Raw genomic sequence first — 18,764 nt, 5'->3', positions numbered from 1 at the left:
CTGATGTCCTTTTCTTCTCAATCTAGAGATGGCAGAAAGCACTGAGGCTGCTACAGGGGCTGGAACACAGATCTTCTCACCATATCTTCTTTTTCCATCTGTGAGCTGGGCATTGTGCCACGCGTGGATGGACCAGGCACTGAGGTGCCTCTGGTCAGGCAACGGAGAGGGGCTGTTGCTACAGGAAAAGACCCTCCTGCTTGCGCAAGGTGAAGATTTGCTCAGCACTGGGAGATGGAGTGGCTCAGAATTAAACACAAGAGAGAAAGATTGATATAAAGCTTTGGGAAAGGAGCCAAACACATGAAGGGAAACATACGCTTTCTATCTACGTAGTGAAATCCTAATCTTGGTTGTTGATTGCAGTAGACACTTCAAAATCATCTAGTCAATCACTCTTCCCCTTCTTTGCCTTCCCTTACTTTGAACAGGATACAGTACTACTTTGAAGTAAACAGTAACTTATTTCTAGTCGAACACTTCTAAACAACACCCTAGATGTACCTCACGGATGCTACAGGGCCACCCACCTGTCCTCGTCCCCACACAGCGCTGGTGAGGGCTGGCACTTGACACCATGAAAGATGTGGTGTGGTAGCATCGAACTGCCAAGGATTTTAAAAGCATTGCCACCATTCATCTTGCACATTAGCCTGGAAAATATGACAGGCTCTGTATCTCTCTCCAGCTGAAACTTGGCAATCCTGGAGGAGAGCCAGGAGAAAAGAAACACAAAGCCAAGAGGGGGTGACCCAGCAGTTTCATGAGCCATTACTGTTCTTTCCAGTGAATGGATATTCATTTTAATTAAATAAATAGCCTCCTGTAAAGTCTTCTGCCTTGTCTCCTGACACTGTGACTCCTTTGCAGTAGTTCTTCCTACAGAGAGATGCTACTACCTTCTTCACTTAGAAATAAGACACACTCCTGAATTCACTTGAGTCAGATTCAGTTGTGTTATAGATCCTACTGGTGCCAGAGTCGAGGCTGAACTCTAATTCTAAGGGGCTGGCAGGAAAGCGTTCTGACGCGAGTCCTGCAGATTTTGATTATGCAATGGAAGCACAAACTGACTCTGTAATGGCAACTACTTTACTCAGAGCGTCACTTGCTATGTATTTGGGTCTTTACGTAAATCAGTGTAACTCTTTTCAACAAATTCACTTTGTCAAAGATTTATTTGGTGGTGGGTGGAAAGTGGGCAGTAGGCAAGTCCTATTGCTACTGATTTGATTTTGTAATGAAAACAGATACACGATCACAGACTTGAACAGCAGAATAAACTGATGCTACTCCTCTACCAACTGCAGCAATAACAAAGTTACTCTACTGTTCATCAGCATTAGCATTAATTTTAATCTCATACTTAAGATGCTACAGAACTCCTATACAAATCAAGGTGGGAAATTCCAGCTTTTACCCAGCAAATTTTGTACGGCCTTTTATTTTAACACGCAAGGCAACAAAGAAGTTTCTATTTCACTTTTATGGTAGTTCACTATTAAGAATCTTCGGATTTCCCAGTTTTACATTTTCTTTTTTTATGCACTAAGATTTTCTTTTTCAAATCAGATTCAGAGCAGAATGGAGACCAGTTAAGAATTTTTCATTCTGGGTTCTTCCACTGTATGTCTCAAATAATGTTGCTTTTCAGCAATGTGGCAGCAGGCTCTAAAATGACAGTATAATCTGAAAACTTTTCACAGCTTACCGAAGGTAAGAAGTGTTTCTTACTGTGTGAGCTTTCAGGTTGTCAGGCTTTGTAAAATGGGTGCAATTTTCTTCTAAAATGAAATGTTAACTTTAGAAGAATGCACTGGAGGGAAAAATGCTATTCCTCAAGAGTAAAGATCTTTTTCTCTTCTCTATTTTTTATAAATGTAAACATATAAAAATGACAGATGTGTGCAAGCTAGTCTACACACAAACAAACTCCAGATCCACATGGGCACATTCAGCTGGAAGACTAAATTTGCCTATAGGTCAATGTTAACCCCTGGAAAATAGGGGTTTATTACAAGATGATACCATTAACAGATTGTTAGCTCGAGTGAGGGCACACCAGGCAATGCTGGAAGAACACAGATCATGAACATTTCTTTTGTAAAGTTTGTTGATAATTTTGGTGATAAAAGAATGCTGGTGCAATCCTGTAGCACATACCTTCACTAACTTGGTTGTATCTTATCCTGCCCTCAATTCCCAGTCATTCTACAGATACAACTGGCTATGTTTAAATGGGTGATTAAAAAAACAACAACAAAGAATGTGGATACCAAAGCCAATTCCCCTATTAAATTTCCCTAAGCTCATACTTTATTTTCAATACACCTATCCCCTACTGAAGTTGTATAGCTCTAACACAGACCCTTGCATGGTGAGGCTACGTAATCCTTGTGCTGGAGTGACCCTGCATAGTGCAGACCCACTTTCAAATTCTCTTTTAAAGGATTTTGAAGATTCTCAGACTGTCAGGGATGAACGCTACATGTAAAATTAGCAGAGCAGAGATGTCCTTTTACCTATACACCTTAAGAGCCCTCACAACGTAACACAAAACAGTTCCTTCTTTACATTTTGTTATGCCTCGGTTCCATATAGAACTGCTGAAAGAGAGGATCCACTTAGTAGGATCACAGGGATATTGTGAGTCCATTCACCCTTGCTTTTATCCTCTGCTGGAATGGAGAAGTTGTAGCCCAAGAAGCAGCTCTGGGATTTAATGAACAAATTTGGCCTGTTTTCAAGTGTAACAAAATGCCTGCAATCAATCTTCCAGTCTATGTCAGGCTGCTGTTGAAGTCGATGAAGTTATCCAATACACTGGCCTTCATAGGTAAAAAGAGATCAGCTAATTTACAGCACTCATTTTTCCATCATTCCAAAGCACTGTATTTATCCCTACCTGTGCACCAAGAACCTAACTGAAGCTAAAGGTCTAGCGGCACTTGAAGAGAAGGGCGTTCCAAAGAGAAGCTTTTACACTGAAAACACGAACTTTCTCTATTCATTTTTTCCAACACTAAACTTTGCCATATTTATATGGAAAAAAACTCTACATATGTTCACAATGGCTCTAGGATTTGTTGTGTAGTTTATACAATGAGCTCAGGAATGCATTGCAGAAGGACTTGATGGGTCAGACAGCCTATGCAATAGATCTCTTGCTTTCCTCCAGAAAACCTACCAAGCTCAAAACACTCTTACAAAGAAAACTAACCCCATTTTTGGTACCACCCTCTTAGAAACACTGTTAAGAATGAGACTTTGTGGGAACAAGTAACACCAGCTGCCTTCTGAGACTCAAAGTTGCTGCCAAATAAACATCAAAACATCGAGGTGGTGCATTTCATGCCACGCCGCCCCTCTGCTCAGGGTATTCACATCTGGCTTTTGGATGGGTAGACCTTTGTTACTCCAATTGGCCTTCCTCTGATTTTAAGACATACTCTGTAACATATCGCTTTGTGAAAACTAAATTGTTATCAAAGAATTGTTGCTATTTTAAGAGAACGTCAACATTGGAAAAAAAACCACTTTATATTTCTCAAAAAAATATTGCAGTATTTTGCTACAAAGAAACTATTATCATTATTATTTTTAGCAGAAAGAAAATAATAGAACAACAACATACATTTTCCTATTAAAGAACACAAAAAGCAAAAATGGCCAAGTAGACATTTGCTTCCCATAGGCCATTTAGTCTTAAGGCAACATTCTCTTTTCTATATATGTCTATATATGTACATAGATTGTTCTATGTGCATATATATATATATGACATTTATTTTTTTAGTTCCATGCACATCTCTCAGGTTTTTCTTGTACGAGAATGACTAAACATTATTCACCTAAAATAGTTTTCTAAGAACTTACACATACCAGTTTTATTCTACCCACAATCTGGGTTATTTCTAAATAATTGAAAGAAGCAAATCAGAAACAATTTTGTTTTAGATCATATCCTGAGAACCTAATACATGTATTTCCACGTACACAATTCAAAATATAAAATGTTTTGAAAATATACATGGCAGCTTTTTTGTGGTGCTAAGTCTGCAATTCAAACTTTCATGTATCTTTTTTTTCCCCCTTTCCCCCTTCCCCCTCCCACCCCCAAATAACACTAGCAAAGACAAATGCAGCAACCAGAGTGAAGACAGTTGTGTGAAGGAGTTTGGGCCCAGGAACAGAAATGAATTTGTCCTTAACAACACAGTCCGCATGCTTGGAAGCTGATGCATTAACAGGATGTTTTCTTCACAACAACTGCTGTATTACCAGACAGCACACTTGCATGATGCACGCAATTTTACTCTTTCTTATTTCAAAGTACTGTTGGGACAAATTTTGCCCTTGGATAAGCATGCTCAGGCCCCACTGAAGCCAGGCAGTGGAACTTACAGTCATGTGTCCGAGAGCAGAATTTGTACCCAGTGTTATAAAGAAAGAAAACTGTTTAGTGGATAAATAATGAAGAAAAGGAATTTATAAAACAAACAAGCAAGCATTAAAATATAATTAATTACAAAAAAATAAACAAAAACCAAAAAAACCAGAGCCACTTACAGGGCTTGATGGAGTCTTTGGCCAGCCTGGGCTGCTAATGCTATCACTTTCATCTCCATGAAATGAGGAGATGCTAGCAGAGCTTGGGGACATTGGGGAAGGGACTGGCAGGTTGCCTGGGGTTGGGGGCTGAGAAATACCCTGAGAGCTGTAGCTATCCTGTGGTAGAGGAATAAAAAAAAAATAATATGACAAAGGCAGGGCAAACTTTATTAAAAACAAAAAAAAATACATCCAGTTTAACAGACTGACCAATTTTTTATATATAAAATATATATAAACAGATAGACACATACAGAAAACACACACATATATAAATATATTTATATATATATATAAAGTATTAAAACAACATTCTTAATTAGTATAATTTGGAAAGTTTGCTGGATGCTTGGCTAAAGTCACTAAGCCACCATGCTTATTTCAAGCTCACATGGAATGCTAAGCATGGGTTTCCCCTTATGAAAGAAAGAAAAAAAACAAGCTGTTCACCTTATTTTATCAAATAAGGCAGGAAAGCAAAATATTAAAGTATGTTGCTGCTGCTGAGGCGGCCAAAACAGGAAGCTATAACTGAAGGCAGAGAAAAATGGCTGCAAGGATTAAAACCAGGCAAAGACCCTTCTTCCCCACCCACCTGGCACAGCCGAATCCCCACGCAACTTTTGGCTTGGGATGCTTTGCCCCCGCAAGTTAAAATGCCGTAAGAACTAGTAACTTTCAGATCCACACAATGAAGGGAAAAAAAAAAAAAAAAAAAGAAACAAACAAAGAGATTGCACGTGAATGGAAAGGCATGCAGGAGAGAACAGAAGTGGGTAGGCCAAAACCAGAAGATGGAGACAACACAGCAGACTCCTGCGGGCTGAACCAACACCACGTGCGGAGGTGGTAAATACCTTTGACTTGCTCTCGGGCTGAGGGGCTCCTTCTTCTTTGCCATCTGCTTTGAGAGGAAGGGGTAGTTTGGACTCACCGGGTGTCATCATATCTGCAAGACCCATAGGTGCTAATCGAAAACAGGAGAAACAGTTAAGCATGACTGTGTTTGGCTCGGTAGGAAAAAAACGCTTCCTGCTGCCAGCCTGTGGGCACACGTGAGGCAGAGGTTATCCCACCTCCGTCCTTTCATTCTAGCATCCGGAAACCTGCACACCTCTTCAGTGGAAGTGAGGAAATAAAAGAAAAGTGAGGAAATAAAAGAAAAAGAACAAAGGAAGAATGCAAGCACCATACAACAACGATAAAAAACACTTTACGAAGGAAAATTTGTTTCTCATGGCGCTGGTGGTCTGCAGTTTACCAGTACAGTTCACCAGACCAGCAGTCTACCTCAGTTACTCCTGCACTTTCCCTTTAGCAACAGACTAACGGAGACGAAAATGACGTAGATTTTACTTTCAATTTTGAATCCGAGAAAAAGGCTGGATTTCCCAATTGCGCTTCTGCATTAAGACTGGCGTCCAGCAGGTAATTACTGCCCCGACTATCTTCAGGACGAGTTGCTCAGCCTTGTGAGCTTTAACTACAGAATTACAAGCTGCAAACTCTGCTCTGAGAAACAGCAGTCAACTTTTCCCCTCCTGCCAAAATGAGGTGGGACTATAATGAACGCACAAATGTCTTTCCCTGATAATGGCACGCAGTTGCTTCCCAGGGGTGTGAGGAGTTTAAGGCTTTTCTTTTTTTGTATATTTGAAGATGTGAGTCCTAAGTATAGTATTATTGCTGCAGAGCTGCTGGGTTCCTGGATTTCTAGAAAGATGCAAGAAGAAACATTCAGATAAATACACAGAAAATACTGGGCAGAGCAGATGCGAGGAGGTGCCATGACACTGAATCAATGCAAATAACCAAAGAACAACAGCAAGACACCAGGCGATTCTTTTCCTGCAGAAAACCATGTGCACAGCATTTATGAAAGACTGGATTATCTTCCCTCCCTCTCCCTCTTTTTTCTCCCCCTCATGTCCTGCTTTCAAAGAAGGATCTGAGATAAGAAAAACATAGGCTAGAATAACCTATAAAGAAATGAGAAAGAAAAAAATACGTATCCCAAGCTCACAAATTTTCAGAATCAGCAAAGCATTTGCTTAAAAAAAATAAAAAAGGGGAAAAAAAAAAGAATGTGATCATTACCAGACCTAGTGTGCCTCTGCAAAATGACAATGCTGGCTCACACTAGGCAGCAGGCACACTGCATAGCAAGCCAAAGAGAGGAGGGGGAAAAGAAGCTTTAAAAATGCTTCACAGATTGCCCACTACAAAATGATTATTGCACATATTCATGTATTACTATGTTTTAGAAAATAATTAGTTTTAATTACAGCAGTGAGAGCATGAGCAGGACTCTGGCGAATACGCTGGCAAGCTTTGCAGTGCTAATTTGCTAATATCTTTAGCATCACTGCAGGTTGAGACTATGGGTCTGCCAAAAAAACCTACCCAGCCATGTGCCATGTGAGTTTACAACTGTATGCTCAATATTCAGCTTTGAACTGCTGGTGTTTTTCATGGGCACATTTTCTTGTTTTTTCAAAGCACATTTGTAGCCCAATCAAGCCCTTAAAGTCATCACAACACATAATTCATAATTGAGCTTAAAAAAAATTTACTTGCAATACTTAAGACTTCAAGAATTGAACAAAAAGCCTTTTTCAAGTGATGCAGCTGCAGAGAAAATCTATTGGGATCAGCTAAAAATGCTGTTATTTTTATGTATGTGTGTGAAACCTCAACAAAACAGCCAAGCAATATTATACTGGGAAGCCAGCATCCACTACGCATGTGATTTGTATGCATTTTGCCCTTATACTGTTTGAAGAGTTGGGGCAGCTTGTGACCATTATGGAGTGAAGGATGGCAGCCTAACACGTTTTAGTTTTGAATTCTACAGTTTAAAAAAAGTTACTTTTCTTTTAGAGATTTTTTTAAATGTACATAGCAAAATGGTCAAATGTATGCCACAGTCTGGTTTCAAACTGGGATGCAAAACTGTTATACAAAATCCATTTTAACACATTTCATGCTGTGAAAGTGCTAAAAAGACATCTTAGTTTTAGTTAAAAGCAAACCAAAAATGACCCTTCTCCTCTAAAGCTATTTTAGAGAGGTCAAACAAAGTAAAGTTAACAACGATACTTCTTCACCAGAGTTCTGCATGGCTAAATCCTCTGTTGATCTCTCGCTGTTATCTAGGTTGGCACATTGTATTTCTATTATAAAAGAATAGGATAATTCTGCCCATTCCTGGTAGTCCTGTTTCCATTAGAGCTCCTTTATAAAATCTCTCTTCCAGCGAGGTTTCAGTTAACATCTCATGTAAAGGGCAAGGGACTCTAGTCCGCAATGAACCACATATTCTGACTATATTATTCAGGTTTGGGAATGTAAAAACACCAATTCATTTTGTGTATTGCATATTTCTTGTTTTGTGGTATTTGCGTACATAATTTCGTCTCCAACTATCAGGAGTTGGAGACAATTATGAAAAAAATAATATGGCTTCACAAACCTGTTCCACTTTTTGTTCTAAATTATTTGCTTCATCTACGTCACTTCTTTCTACTTTGAAGAGGAGAACTGCAAGGGTTTTACTAGCAAACTGTAAGGTCTCCCTATAGCTTTTACCTAACATGTTTCCACAGCTACTTTTCCATCCGCTGTTGAAATGCTGTTTCATAACTTCTTGCAAACGTATTCTCCAGTGATTTGCAAACAGACACTCCTTCACTTTTTAGCAAAGCAGTACAGCAAGAACATTGTTTTGACCCTTTCCGAGCAGCGAAATACTGTTATTGTCACGAAAGTGCTAAATTAAGACACGCTCTCTTTCTACATAGGTACTAATAATTCTGCGTGTGAAGTACAGACCAAAAGATAAAACATTTTAGAGAAAAGGATAACAGGGAAATCTTGACTTAAAAAGTGCTGTAGCATACTGTGAATAGGTTTCAAGTACTAGCCTCTGGCTTATTATAAGAATTTAAGAGCTAGAATGGTTTCAAAAAGCAAGTATGGGTCAAGGTCCTGAATTAACTATTCCACGCTGAATTTAATGTACTCAAAGGCATATATTGACAAGAGTGAAACTGCAGCAAAGTATTCTTTTTTGCTAAAGGCTGCACTATCAGTCCCAGAAGATGATGAAATACTGTAAGAGCAGCAATACACAAACATTGTTTTTCTCTTTATTGCTAGTGCAATAACAAATCACGCTCTACAAAACAGAATATTACATCCTTTGTAAGACACTTCTCCCTCCCTCCTGCCCCTAGCACTCTCCCTCCAAAAAAAAATAAAAAAAGGAAAAAAAAAGAAAAAGCAGAGAATTTATGACTCATATGGAGCTGGCAAAAGAATCCCCACTGCTTTTATACCCACAAAAAAAAAAAACCCACAACAGAACAGGGACAACAGCAGAACAGCATTGCCTAACATCCTGCCATAACTGACCGTTCCCCTGCGGGTAAAAACACAGCCGAGGATGCTCGGGCTCCTGATTGTGAAATGGGTGTGCAGGCGGCCAAGGATGTCAGTGCCACACCTCCTTTCTGCCTACCAGCCCTCTGGACTGTGGGATGACAAGTGCATGCGTTTTGGGATGCAGGTACGTGTACCGTAAGAGCTGGCTTGACTTACAGTCACACGGTGACCACCAAATTATGGTCATTGCCTGTTCGGACTGCAGGTGATGCGATATTTTACCTGCTACCAACTACTGGTGTCCTCTGAAAACTGTATTTATATGTGCATTATAGAATAGCTCACATGAAGGTATGTGTCAGAGAAAAAAATAAAATAAAATAAATGGAGTTCTTCATTCTTCTGAAAAATGAAAACCAACCAAGCCGCAAAACAGAGAAAAACAATTTAGATTTCTAAAAAATGCTTCACATTTATAAATATAATTGCTTTCTCCATCAGGGGTTCAGCCAAATAAATACAAAGTCGAAAATATATTATATATGAAAATGTAAACGTTGTATCTGTTCTAAAGAGTGTCCTTTTAATTCCTTTACTTTTTTTAGAGCTTCATGTTTTAAGTATTCCAATGTTCAAAATTTTCTTGGAGTAACAAAACCCAGAAAAATGAAAGGTTTGGGTACAACAGAGGTACAGGCAGTATGAATGCCTTTCTACTGTAGGTTCACCTCCAGGGGTAGTAGGAGAGGTTTTGGGTGCCACCCTCTGTGCAAGTACAATATGGAAATCTATGAGATACAAACTCCATATTACTTCTTTTTAACGCTAATTTTCACAAGAATTACCAAGGTTAGCAGCGTGAATTTGTTATTGTATTGATGTTGGTTTTGTAAGTTTCCTTTTATTATATTTTTAAAGCCTAAAATTAAAAAATGGAGGGGAAAAATATATAAATTATGTATGAGAATGTGAACCTCTCTATAACAAAAGGACAGCGGAGTTTATACCACTTCTCTGTATGGCAGTTTGTTCCATAATTGTGAAAGGATTCTGGCACTTGTTCTTGAAGCTTTTGGTATTGGTATGGTTGGGATACTCTACCAGAAGGATCCATCTGCTTTAATCTCATAATTTCTGTGTTCCTAAACTGTTCTATATCAGCAAAAGCTGGTGATGTGTTCTTTGATCCACAGTCACTGCTGAAATACCAGGATGCTGAACTGCAACATGATATTCCTTTTGATAATGATATTAATTAAAATATAATAATAATAATAAAATAAGGTCAACTGGTAATGAGGAGTTATAAATACTAATAAAAACAGGTGGCAAAAAGTGTTATACTCAGCTGTACTGTAGTTCTGCAACCATGTAAATTCCAAAAAGCATCTGCAATCTTCCTCTGTTTTACAGAGCAAAACCTAAAACTGACTGCATTTGATTACAACAAATAAACCAAAACCTACCTTCCATCCCCGAAACAGGCAACATAATTGCACTCTCAAACCCCAGAAAACCAAGAAACCAACTTCTCCATGTTGCTTACCTTATTTTTTCATTGGCCTGTTACTGAAACAACAGTTGTTCATGCTCAGCGCATGTCAGCAAGTTAACCCTCTCACTTGACTCCACCAGCAGCTACTCAGTTGCTTTTTTTGGCCCTATGTACTAACCGAACCCTGTTTTTCCTGGCTGGTGTGGCTTTAAACTAGTGGGAAAAAGAGCCAGATAGCGGCGTTGCTCTTTGTGTCACAGATAATGCCGCTTTCGGCCTGTAAGCAGGCACCATCTGCATGTTCTCCATCTCATCAAATGCAGTGCATGGGCAAGAGCGGAGCCTGCAGTGCTCCCCTGGCTCAAGACAATATCATTTTAAGTCCTGTATTGACACTTGTCTTAAGCTCAGCCCTTCGTTTCTTTGACCCCAGCAGAATGACGAGTCAGCATATGGGCAATGGCAGCGTTCCCACTGCATGTGCCCCCAGCAGTGTACCCAGGCCTCATTTTCTCTTTTTTTCCCCTCTGCACCACCACGCTCTGTGCTGTTGGAGGCCAGCCGTGTAAAGCAATAGAGTGTAATCTAGATGCGTGTCTGCTCACACACAGAGGAGAAGAGGTGCACTGAACTCCTCCGGTTCATCTCATACTTACTTTCTATTGGGTAATCTTTGAATTAATAAAACTGGAACAAAAGAAAACCTCACAAATGCACTGGCAGAAAAAAAAAAAACCCTGATAAATGTTTAAATTATTAAAAATCCAATATTTCAGAATGCATAACACAATAAAAAGAGTATGACTACCCCATACAAAAGACTGCTAGGATAAATGGCCTTGCATTGAACAGATTTCCACTGTATGAAATAACGAATGGCTGAATTATCTGAACAAAAAAACCTCTGTGAATCTTCCTTTAAACTGGTTATTCCTTAGGAATACATAAATCTTCTTAGGCAAGGCACTCTGCCATCTGTTTGCTGTTGGTTATTTTTGCAGCTCTGGGGGCCAAAGGAAAAGGGGGAAAAATTACTTCTGCTAATAGCAAAACAGAATTTATAGCACAGTTTCAATGCTCAGAAGTAATTTTATTTCAGCAAGCCAGACAAAACACATAACTACACAAACAAAACATAATATTACCTGGGACAGCTCTGGTGGGGGAAAAGCAAGCTATTATCTAATGGTCTTTTCAATAGCTTTTCCCTCTTCATCCAGACAGTACAAGTGTGCTGTGCTGTCTGGACTAACCAATGGCTTTCAAGAAAGACTGAAAAAAGCCTTTTTGGTCTTTTTTTTTTTTTTTAAAAAAAAAAAAAGCTTGCTGATTAACAGCTTCTATTCAGTTTCTTCTGCTAACACAGATGTAACATCATATTCTTGAAAAATAAGACACCCTTAAGTACCTTGGGAGCTCCTAAACACAGGAAAGAAGCCCTCTGGACATACTAGACACTAGAATTTCACATGGCCATTTTCTGCCTAAGAAGCAGAGGCATATAAAATTGAGAGGAAGGAAAGGCAGGGAAGGAGGCAAAGGATGAAGGAATGGAACAAGTTACGCAGGGCAGAGAGGAAGATACTGTAACACAGGCTCTTGGTAATATACAATTTAAGCAACAAGGTATCTATAAAGAAATAAACCAAGCAGAAGCACATACAACTAAGAAATCAAATCACATTAGCGCAACCTGTCCAGCTCTTTCAAAAATACTTTAAAAAACTAATTTTCAAAAAAGGCTAATGTAATCAGTAAAGCATGCACAGAATCTCCATGACTGGAAGATCCACTTCAGGGTTACTGAAACTCCATCCGAACCCTCCCTCATCAAAGAACTGGTCTTTACTGAAGTATCATCTCGATAGAAGATAATTGTTAGGATGTTAAGCTGAATAAGGACGATGAAGCATATTTGCACAGAATTATATTCACCTGTCTTCAAAGTTGCACACAAATCTGTAAATAATTCTGAATTCACAAGTCACAATATGAAAGATAAATCCAACATCTACGTTAAATATGCTTTGTTTGCTGAAGTAAACTATGATTAAATTTCATATACTGATATTTAAATAACATCAGAAACCCTATGGATGGTTATATGAATTTTGGAAGCACAGAAAATAAGGCCTATATTTTCAGAACAGAGCAATTATTTTAAGTGCCCAACTTACAGCATCTTCAAGTCAGAGCAGGTGCACATCTCTTTTTTTTTAAAAACAGCACTACATTAAATATCTCAAATTGCAACCTTAGGAAGCAAGACACTGAAAAGCAACTGCAGCCTCTTCAGAGATGAGATTTTTCTCTTTCCCCCTCTTGCAGACACACACACAAATATACATAATACTTGCTAGTCAACACCTACGTCAAACTGGGTCCGAGTGTTGCTATAACTTTCAAAACATTGTACTCATCTACATGCTGTGCTAAAGGACTTCATGAAAAATGCATGAGTTACTGTACAAAAAACGCAAATACCTCAGCCTAGTTTCGAATCACTCCAAACTACCCCGGTAGGGGTGAATCGAATGAAGAAGGCTATCCTTTGCCATCAGCTCAGGGCTGGTACCTTTAAACAAGTTTTTGGAGGAAGGCCACTCCTGAAACGTTACCCACCATTACCTGTGGAGCTGTTCACCATGTTAGGTGCCATGCTGTATGGAGGAGCCTGCGGGTTCATCAAGCCAGAGCTGTTGTTCATCGGCTGAGTGTAGGGGGAGCTGGATCCCATAATACCGCTTTGATTCATGGCAGGAAAATTGCCTTGCCTACGAGAAGAAAAAGCACACACACACACAGTCTCATTACGTACCTCATCGCTGAAGATACTGTGGTTTGTCACAGAATACATCTCCTATTGTTTGCAAATAGCTAAGGAGAAGGCACGCAATTAGTTCATTTTACCTACATGGGGAGCTATTAGTCTTGAATTAGTCACTGTGTATCTGAGACAGAATTGGACTGAACATAAATTTCAAGAAATGTATACGGTGTTTTTATATGTCACAACCTATCAGCACAAAAACACAGCTCATGTTATTTACCCTAGACAGCAACGTGATCAGGAGTCAAAATTAGAACCTAGGTTTGGCGTATAAAAATTTCAGAGTGAATGAAAGTTTTGACCATTTAACAGAAATTTTTGCCTGCCATAGCTCAAAATGCAATGAAATGACCAGAAGAAAAATGGGTGCCATAGAATCTCTTTCAGATTTCTTTATCTGATGTTATCAAACACACCTTGTTTCCTGTAAACACTGCCAGTCCCAGGGTTCAAGAGAAAAAAATAACTGCACATGAACATTTATCTTGAGTGTAACTTCAGGACCAGAAGTGGCATTCACAAAAGTCCCAATGAAATCATATAGATGTAAATTCCTGCTTCTTTTCTCCTTCAAAACGGATTTTTTTGTTAATAACACAACAGATGTTCCTGTTTCCGGTATTGATTTAGGGCCCAAAGTCACAGTCATTTAGCAAATGCCATTATAATGACCACAGACCTGACTGCAGCACTGAATAAAATGCCCATATTGTGTGTGCTGTTTAGGTTCAATCTGTCAAAAAACGATGTACATACAATGCACTGTTTAAACAAAAAACCTTTTTGATTTTGAAAGTTAATCATGTATCTGTATAATGCTATCATAACTGAGATTTAAGTTTGTCCAAAAAATGGAAGAAATTCTCCACATCTTCAAATGTGAAGATTTCAGATGAAATATTTTTGAAGACTAAACCTTAGATACTTTTTAGAACTTCAGTAGGTAAGTACACTTGTAATTGATTTAGCAAACTCTATAGAGAAACTGAGGTGCAAGAAAGAAAATAATCGAACCCAAGTAAGCAGAGCAACCCAATGTAATGCTTCACCCAACTTCAAAAATAGCCTTTTACTCTTTTCATCCACAATACAATTATCTACCATTTCTTGGTATCATTAAAGATGATACAATTTTATGGTACCTATATGAGTATATAGTTATATATGTATAATTGTATGCTTAAATAAAAAGACATGCACAAATATACTTACTTGTATATTCATAGCCTACATAGGAAAATATAAAATTCAGATCTCTTTCTTCAATGTACCCCTATGAATTTATGCTGTTTTTCAAATAAGTAAGATAAAAAAGGAAGCAACTCCCCTCCTTCCCCTGCCATAGCTTTGGTACCTGTCCGCATTTTTCCCCCTCCAAAGAAAACCAGAACAATTTAATTTTATTAAATAGGCAGCGAAAGTTGCATGTTGCTGTAGGAAGACGCAGTTTTGGTATAAATTCTGCTGTTCATTATTTTACAGTACTCAAACAAAACAGACAACCCCCTGCAAACCAACAACCCTGAATTACTTCAATGGCTTCTTGTCTTCCCCAAACTCAAGACAGATTCTTAACACAATTGGTAGAAATGGATTTTTTATTTTTTTTTAGGAGGTAGTGGAGGAAGACCATTAAAGCACTATTTGGCCTAATTTTTCTTGGCACATTGTGAATTTCTTCAAAGGAAAAGAGAATGTGTTATCTAAATAAAGCATCTTTTTCCAAGTCAGTTTTGTCCTTTGCTCTCTGAAGACAAACTTTTCTTCACTCTTGCAAAGAGGCAAAGGCTTTCTTTTGATATGAAGGAGACAACTGCCATACAATGTCATTTCCCTGATGAAGCTTGTAATGTGCAGTGGAGGGAAAAGATTTAAAATGCACAGTGGTGCAATGCTCCAAGGGAAAATTACAAAGGGAAAAGAGAAGAGGAGGACCATTTGGCAACAACTTTTAAAGATTTCAGTCATACAAGCATGCTTTTCTTACGTAAATATTGTATCTTAAGATACCCCTCCCCTTTTTCTAGCTGAAAATTGTTGTATTTCAACAAATGCAGTGAACTGAAAAGTTCTTTCCATGCTGGGTAAGTGAGCTCCTTCCCATTACTGGGTAAAGATATGAGCACAGATGAAGAAAGTGTGCAATTGCATTTTTATGTTTTAAAAAAGAAATAATAGATTTTGAAAGGTTCTTTTATGGAGTGTGGATGGAATTCTGGAAAAGACAGAAGTCTCTACAGGTATCTGTCTCTCCAGTGTCCTTCATTTGCTTTAAAAATACACAGGAGACTTGTACCTTGCAGGTAAGCTGAAATTGGTCTCGACCTACTAATATTTCAACACTATTACTTCCTATAGCATGTATATCTTCTAAGCTGTGGGGTTGTTCATTGTCTCAAATTGAGGTACAACCTATTTCATGTTACCCACTATGTACATCAATCTCAATTGTAGCTCATGAAAGCACACTGCTGTACAACAGCTCTAAATCAAAAAGTAGGAAACTATTTCCAGTTTAGACAGAGTGGAAATTAAATAAAAGGAATATACTAGCTTTGGCCAGGACAGCAAGAAAACAACCAAAGTCTAAAAAAAATTGCTTCCGTACCCTGAAAGACCTGAATGGCAGAACCTAATTCTGAAATTTCATCTGGCAAGGCAATGACTTTCCCTTTCATCCTCCCATGTAATGCCACACTTAGAAGGCAGACCGCTCTCAATCTCTGGAAAGGGCCCAGCAAGTGAAAAGTCTCAGCACCATCCCTTGCCGAACTTCGTTCTTCCCCCTATCCCTATCACAGCACTGACCAGGGCACGCACGAGCTAATTCAGCAACTTTGAAAGGCGACAACCTGTAAAAATAAATGTTAAATTATTCTGAGATCGGGTGCAGTGTGCAGTACAGAGTTCCTCCACATATTATTCTGCTCTATGATGGCCTAGAATGGAAAGTTTCTTCAGGGAGAAATAATCAGGTATTACTTCAGCCTTTAATTCTCACTCCACAGTGGGCCTCCTTTGAGTAAAGACTGCCAACTGTGACAAATTGTGCTGCATCAGTGCTATAATATGAAGTGGAGTCCATTAAGAACTGAGCTGAGATCACCAAACTCATTTTGATTAACCTCCAGGTCACTAAACACTTATAAATATGTTACACAGCAGCTGCTAAACATATTTATATATGCTTAAGGTCACAGCATCATCTGTTGGTTGTTGGAGTTAAGTCAAAAATCTTATGTTTCCTTCTGTGCTGCTTTTAGTAAAGGAATATCCAATATACTACTTAAGAAGTAGTTATCTCAGAGTATACTACCAGACTCTCTCCTACATCTCTCAATTCCCTCCCCCATTTTTCTGGAAGGCTAAACAAAAATGAAGTCTATTAAAAACTGTTTGCTGTACATGTAGTGACATCTAATGGCAAAAATTCAACTGACTGGCTATGAATTCTATAGCTGAACAAACCCCATTAACTATAGGACTTCACAGTATTTACCACATAAACACCAATGGTTGGGTTGCTTAGGAATAACACAAGTGATAATTAGGAATAATAGGAAGAAAATAAGAAAAGAAATATTTATGTGAGCATAATAAAAATTGTCTTCGTGGCGAGATGCAGCTATCCTCCAAGGGAGTGAACTAAACCCCAGTACTTGACCCTTTCGCCTTTCGCACACAGACAGCGCAACACATTAGAAAATGTAATGGTCAGAGAAACCCTGCATTATGTATGTACTAGATGACCTGTCAGGTATTTTCCAGCTCTAACTTCTCTAATACTGTGATCCCAGATCACATATTTTCCCCCATTTAGAAGAAAAAGCAGCTGGCTAATACAAATTTAGGATTATGCTATCAGTTTAAACACCATACTTAAGCCTACGCATTTCTTCTTTCTGCTCTACTGTTACAAGATGTCCATGTTTTCTGCAAATAGAAGAGATTAAAAATGGGAAGGGGGTGGGGGGGATCTTCTTGCTGCTCTGTTGAGAATTTACTAATTTACAGCACTTGCATAACGTCAGAGCCAGTTGATACGCTCGAGGAAAGGGCTGCCACCCAGGGGGACCTAGAGAGGCTGGAGGAATGGGCTGACAGGAACCTTACAAAATTCAACGATGACAGGTACATCTCACAAGGAAGAGCCCCCTGCAGCGATGCTGGCTGGGGCTTGACGGTGGTGAGCAGCTTTGCTGAAAAGGCCCTTGGGGGGTGCTGGCAGACAGGGAGCTGAGCATGAGCCAGCAGTGTGCCCTGGCAGCAAAGAGGGCCAACAGCATCCTGGGCTGTGTGACCAGGAGCACAGCCAGAGGTGAAGAGAACTGATCCTCCTCCTTTACTCAGCACTCACTAGGCTGCATCTGGAGTATCATGTCTGGCTACAGACCCCCCAGTAAAGAAGAGAATGATAAACTGGAGTAACTTTCACAGAGGGCCCTTAAGATGGTCAGAGCTGGAGTACTTGCCCTGGATGGACTGAGGGACCAGAGCTGGTACAGCCTGAGGCAGACAGCTTCGGGGGGGTGGAGGGAATACCTAACAGCAGCCCTCCTGAACCTACAAGGAGGTCAGCAAGAAGATGGAGCTGGACTCTTTACAGTGAGGTATGGTGGGAGGACACAAGACAATGGGCAAGAGTTAAAACATGAAAAGTTTAGAGTGGATATAAGTAAACCCTTTTCCCAGTGAAAACAGTCTGGCATTGGATCAGGTGGCCAAGAGATGTTGTGCAGTCTCTCCGTCCTTGGAGGTTTTCAAGCCCTCACTGGATAAAGCCCTGAGCTCTCAGGTGAGCCTGCAGTGAGGAAGAGGTTGGACCAGAGACTTACTGAGGTCCCTTCCAGCCTGAATGACCCTGTGGTCCTAAACTGTCATCTTCATTGTGCTGTTGATGGTCTGGTATACTATCAGGTCCAAAATAAAAATGGTCAAATTCAAAACATTCCCTTTTAAGAAGGTCATGTTCTGCCCTTTTGTTTTCCTTCATTTGCAATCTACCCGAAGCTTAATCTGCACTTAATCTATTTTCTCTGCAAAACAAGTAGCACCAGATCTAATTGTGACTTCTGAGCTAATGCAGAAGTCCACGTATTTGTAAAGAGGGGATGACATGCAAGATCTGGTCATCGTTATAAAGCACAACAAAGAAATCGTAAGAAAGAAGAGCACTGACAGTACAAAGAAGCACACAAGTGATCTCAGCTGCTGAGCAGTGTCTCTCATATAGGGACGCCTTTCTTTAACTGGGCCCGAAGTCACCAGCAGGTTAGTGCCTTGTCTCCAGCTGCCACACAGAAGTCACTCTGTGGCACTGAGCACATTGTGTTGAACGCCTGGTGGTATCTGATTTAGTGTCTCCTCAGAGTTGCCATCTGATGAAGGTTTTTATGGTCATCTTCCTCAGATTTGAACAGGCAACTGACTACAAAATGGAGTCCA

At 39.4% G+C, this 18,764-nt stretch overlaps 1 protein-coding gene across 6 annotated transcripts in view; it reads right to left on the bottom strand.

Annotated features, from left to right (window-relative positions):
* The window catches only part of ARID1B (AT-rich interaction domain 1B), a 326,453-nt gene that overhangs the window by 29,270 nt on the left and 278,419 nt on the right, over window positions 1–18,764 (bottom strand). For 4 of the 6 annotated variants that reach the window (XM_080585915.1, XM_080585913.1, XM_080585916.1 and 1 more), the window contains 3 exons: window positions 13,118–13,263; window positions 5,469–5,578; window positions 4,570–4,728 (listed from right to left, as the gene is read on the bottom strand). In XM_080585915.1, coding sequence (XP_080442041.1) covers window positions 4,570–4,728; window positions 5,469–5,578; window positions 13,118–13,263 — 415 coding nt within the window. The remainder of the gene's footprint in view (window positions 1–4,569; window positions 4,729–5,468; window positions 5,579–13,117; window positions 13,264–18,764) is intronic. The other 2 variants (XM_080585917.1, XM_080585918.1) reach the window with 1 other exon arrangement.

This window comes from Anser brachyrhynchus (genome assembly GCF_964034855.1).
Source record: "Anser brachyrhynchus genome assembly, chromosome: 3".
Lineage (NCBI taxonomy): Eukaryota > Metazoa > Chordata > Aves > Anseriformes > Anatidae > Anser > Anser brachyrhynchus.
This window is presented reverse-complemented; position numbering and strand designations above follow the sequence as displayed.